A 4,257-nucleotide genomic window follows, 5' to 3' on the forward strand; every position below is an offset into this window, starting at 1 on the left:
GCGGCCCGCGGAGCTAGGTCAAATGAACATAAATGTTAACTTTATTGTACATATCACCAAATGAACATTAGAAGAGTTAAGAAGGTTTGGAAGAGTTCTATGAAACGTATTTGGACAAGGATAAATATCTTGCGTTTTACAAACATGCTCTGTCAATGGTTTCGCTATTTGGAAACACTTATGCGTGTGAACAACTTTTTAGTCGTATGAAGTACATCAAATCACAAGTGAGAACACGAATTACTGATGTTCATTTGGAAAACTGTTTGCGTGTAGCGACTACATCAGTCCAGATCAATTTTGATGCACTTACTTGTTAGTTCTGTAAAACAAAGTCAGATGTCTCACTTTTAAATATTTTAAAATTGTCTAATAAATATGTTTCTCGGTTATTAAATAAATGATTCTCGATTATGTTTTATTTTCTTCAAAAAAATAAATATACCTATTTTTTGTGTTTTTTTTTTACGTTAAACCAGGCAAGTGTTTGACCACGATCTCACCTACTGGAAAGCAACGATGCGGTTGAAGCTGTAGCACACTTGCTTGTTTACTTTAATTTTAAAAAAAATTAGGTGCGTGGCCCAGCAAGAAATATTATTTCTGAAATTTGGTCCGCCTGCTAAAAAGGTTGGCCACCCCTGCCTTATATCTTGATTTGGCTACTTCTTATAAGGATCTCTTGAAAATATTTTTTACTAAAGTTACCAAAATAGCCACAACTTTCATCCAGCATACATAATTTAAAGTCTTGTTAAATGAGTAAATGAATGAAATATAAATATATAACAATAATAATGATAATAATAACCTTAATTGTTGAAAATATTATAAATTCTCATTACATATATTTTTGCATGTTATTTTTGAAATAGGAGATCAGCATTATAACTGTATTTCAGCATTCATAAAATCCATGAGAGGGTCTTCTGTTGATGCTACTTTATATTGGTTAGCACGAATGGTTGAAAGTGGTGAAGATCCTCGTTTTATCGCACGTCGAATGGTTGTCTTTGCTAGTGAAGATATAGGTAAATATATATTTTTCAATGTTTCTAATTTTTCATGATAAGAAAATTCTCTTAAATGTATAATTTCATAATTAATATTTTTTTGAGATAGTTTACTTAAAAATTTATAAAGAAGTATTGCAAAAACATTTTTAAAACCAGATTTTAGTATTAAAAATGTCTTCTTTAATAAATATTATTTAAACATAAAATTTTAAAAAATCAAAAATATTTTGTTGTTTGATTTAAAGTTCTCAATTTATTTTTAAAGTCTTTATTATAATTCTTTTAAGATCCTAATAAGTGATATTAAATACCAAAAAAAGTATATAAAAACACAACTGTATCTAATGTAAGTTATTAGTTTATTTGTAAGACTGATGGTAATTCGTTTACATCTCTTCGAAGACTTATGATTAAGAATTAAGGATCAGTTACATGAGTTTTAATCTCAAGGTTAACATCCTGTATAAAAATATTGTATCGTAAAAATATATTAAACTTGAATAAATATCATATAATAATTTCTAAGTCTTTTAAATTCTAATTTAATTTAAAAGTATATTTTTCTCAATAAATTATGAAAATGTTAATATTTCACAGTCTTTCAGATGATATAAATTAATCTTTTGATATCTTGACATTGATTAAATATTTAATGATTACAAAATATATATTACAATATCTTTCAATTATTACAAAAGTCTCTAGCATTATTGTTATTAAAATATCAACATTGAAACATAACTAGTTTTATTGTTGGGCTGCAATTTGAAAAAATTGTAGACTTATAAATTCCCACTGTCATGTCTTTCCTTAATCTTGAGAATGGAGTTAGATAAAAGATGAGATCAGATATGGAAACCTTAGCCCCGATTAACTATATATGAACTTTCAATGCAACCCAGAAGTCATATTATTTCAATTAAAAAATTTTCTTCTAAAAAGTATTAGATAGATGACTGTCAAAACGCTATTGTTATGATGCACAGGGGTAAAGCACTACTAATTTGAGGTGGAGAGCATATATTTTAAATTAAATAAATTTAAAACATGATTAATAATTGCAGCCCAGCATTGTGACAATGTCACAATAAATAATTGCTCATTGTATTTATAAATTTAAATTTATAAATGGAACAATATTTAAAATTTACATGTAAATTCAAACTGAGATATTTTACTTTAGCTGTTTACAAGGTTTTTTTTTTTGTTTTAATAACAGGTATAGCTGATTCAAATGCACTTAATCTAGCTGTTTCCACATTATCCTGTTGTCAAAATATTGGTATGCCTGAATGTAGGGTAAGATTTCTATATATTAAATTTTTTCCATTAGAATATTTTTTTTAAATTTTGATTTAAGAATTTGATAAAAACAACTTTTTTTATGCTGTAATTTTGATTAAATATTATTTAAATAGTTGATGATATACATGTTTGCAATAATGATATTGTACATACAGTATAAGTAGCATTCAAAAATTTTATCTTGAACTTTAATGGTTTCCTTCAAAATAATTTCCTCTTGAAGCTATACAGTAATATATTTGTATTAATATTTCCAAATGCCAAATCATTTCGAGAAATTGTCTGAAAGTGAGTTTTCTTTTTTCTTATCTCTAGACAATTGTCTGCAGATAAAGAAAAAGAGAAAAAGGAAAACTCACTTACTTGTTAGACAAGATCTTACAAGTGAACAAAATATTTCAGAATTGCAATTTATTTTTTTGTATTTATTTGATAAAATTAATTTATCAATTAATTTTATCAAAAAATGTATTGACAGAAATCATTGTATGTGTAGAACCATGCCATTTATGATGGAGAATTCATAACTTTGGAGGTAATTGTTTTGATAAGAAGACAAATATTCCATACCAGAATTTTCAGTTTTTTCCACATTTGTTTACATGCTATATAGAACATCTGATATGGCAGTGAAACTTTATTCCCTTTGACAGAGATGAAGAGGAATTTGGAAAGAAAGAATGTAGTAAGCAGTTTTTCATCATTAATGGAGAGAAACTAAAATAAGATGGATGAGAATTGACCCATTGTTTTAGAAGTATTGATGGAAAGTGCATTATAAAGCACTTTCCAAACATTTGTAATTGGAATTTTAGTTATAAAGATGCATTCTGTTTGTTTTATTGTTAGTTTTGATTTTTGATGATTGGTAATAGTCATTTATAGATCCAAATCAGATAATGAAATTTAAAAAAAAATGTATTATTTATAGATAAATACTTGTTAAAATGCAAACTAAATTTATAAAATTTATTATTTCCATACTTCATATTTATTTATTGAGATGATGAAGCATATCTCTTCCATCTCATGGTATATTAATTACAGTTGTTCAAAGAATATATATATATTTATTTATTTATTTAAAATTTCTCAACAGAACACAAGTGAAAATATTTTTAGCATAACTGCAGTAAACTTCAAATTTAGACATTCTCTGAATTCCAATANTATTGTTATGATGCACAGGGGTAAAGCACTACTAATTTGAGGTGGAGAGCATATATTTTAAATTAAATAAATTTAAAACATGATTAATAATTGCAGCCCAGCATTGTGACAATGTCACAATAAATAATTGCTCATTGTATTTATAAATTTAAATTTATAAATGGAACAATATTTAAAATTTACATGTAAATTCAAACTGAGATATTTTACTTTAGCTGTTTACAAGGTTTTTTTTTTGTTTTAATAACAGGTATAGCTGATTCAAATGCACTTAATCTAGCTGTTTCCACATTATCCTGTTGTCAAAATATTGGTATGCCTGAATGTAGGGTAAGATTTCTATATATTAAATTTTTTCCATTAGAATATTTTTTTTTAATTTTGATTTAAGAATTTGATAAAAACAACTTTTTTTATGCTGTAATTTTGATTAAATATTATTTAAATAGTTGATGATATACATGTTTGCAATAATGATATTGTACACATGTAGCTGTAATTTTGATTAAATATTATTTAAATAGTTGATGATATACATGTTTGCAATAATGATATTGTACATACAGTATAAGTAGCATTCAAAAATTTTATCTTGAACTTTAATGGTTTCCTTCAAAATAATTTCCTCTTGAAGCTATACAGTAATATATTTGTATTAATATTTCCAAATGCCAAATCATTTCGAGAAATTGTCTGAAAGTGAGTTTTCTTTTTTCTTATCTCTAGACAATTGTCTGCAGATAAAGAAAAAGAGAAAAAGGAAAAC

The 4,257-nt window shown here is 25.6% G+C and overlaps 1 protein-coding gene across 1 annotated transcript in view; it reads left to right on the top strand.

Moving 5' to 3' along the window:
* Positions 1 to 4,000, top strand: part of LOC111621346 (ATPase WRNIP1-like) — a 13,574-nt gene extending 9,574 nt beyond the window's left edge. Inside the window, exons 4-6 of the mRNA XM_023363442.1 lie at positions 876 to 1,031; positions 3,742 to 3,821; positions 3,941 to 4,000. Coding sequence (XP_023219210.1) covers positions 876 to 1,031; positions 3,742 to 3,821; positions 3,941 to 4,000 — 296 coding nt within the window. The remainder of the gene's footprint in view (positions 1 to 875; positions 1,032 to 3,741; positions 3,822 to 3,940) is intronic.
* Positions 4,001 to 4,257: the final 257 nt, after the last annotated feature.

The sequence above is a fragment of the Centruroides sculpturatus genome, unplaced genomic scaffold, assembly GCF_000671375.1.
Source record: "Centruroides sculpturatus isolate CEXI.00-Female unplaced genomic scaffold, Cexi_2.0 scaffold275, whole genome shotgun sequence".
Taxonomy (NCBI): Eukaryota; Metazoa; Arthropoda; class Arachnida; order Scorpiones; family Buthidae; genus Centruroides; species Centruroides sculpturatus.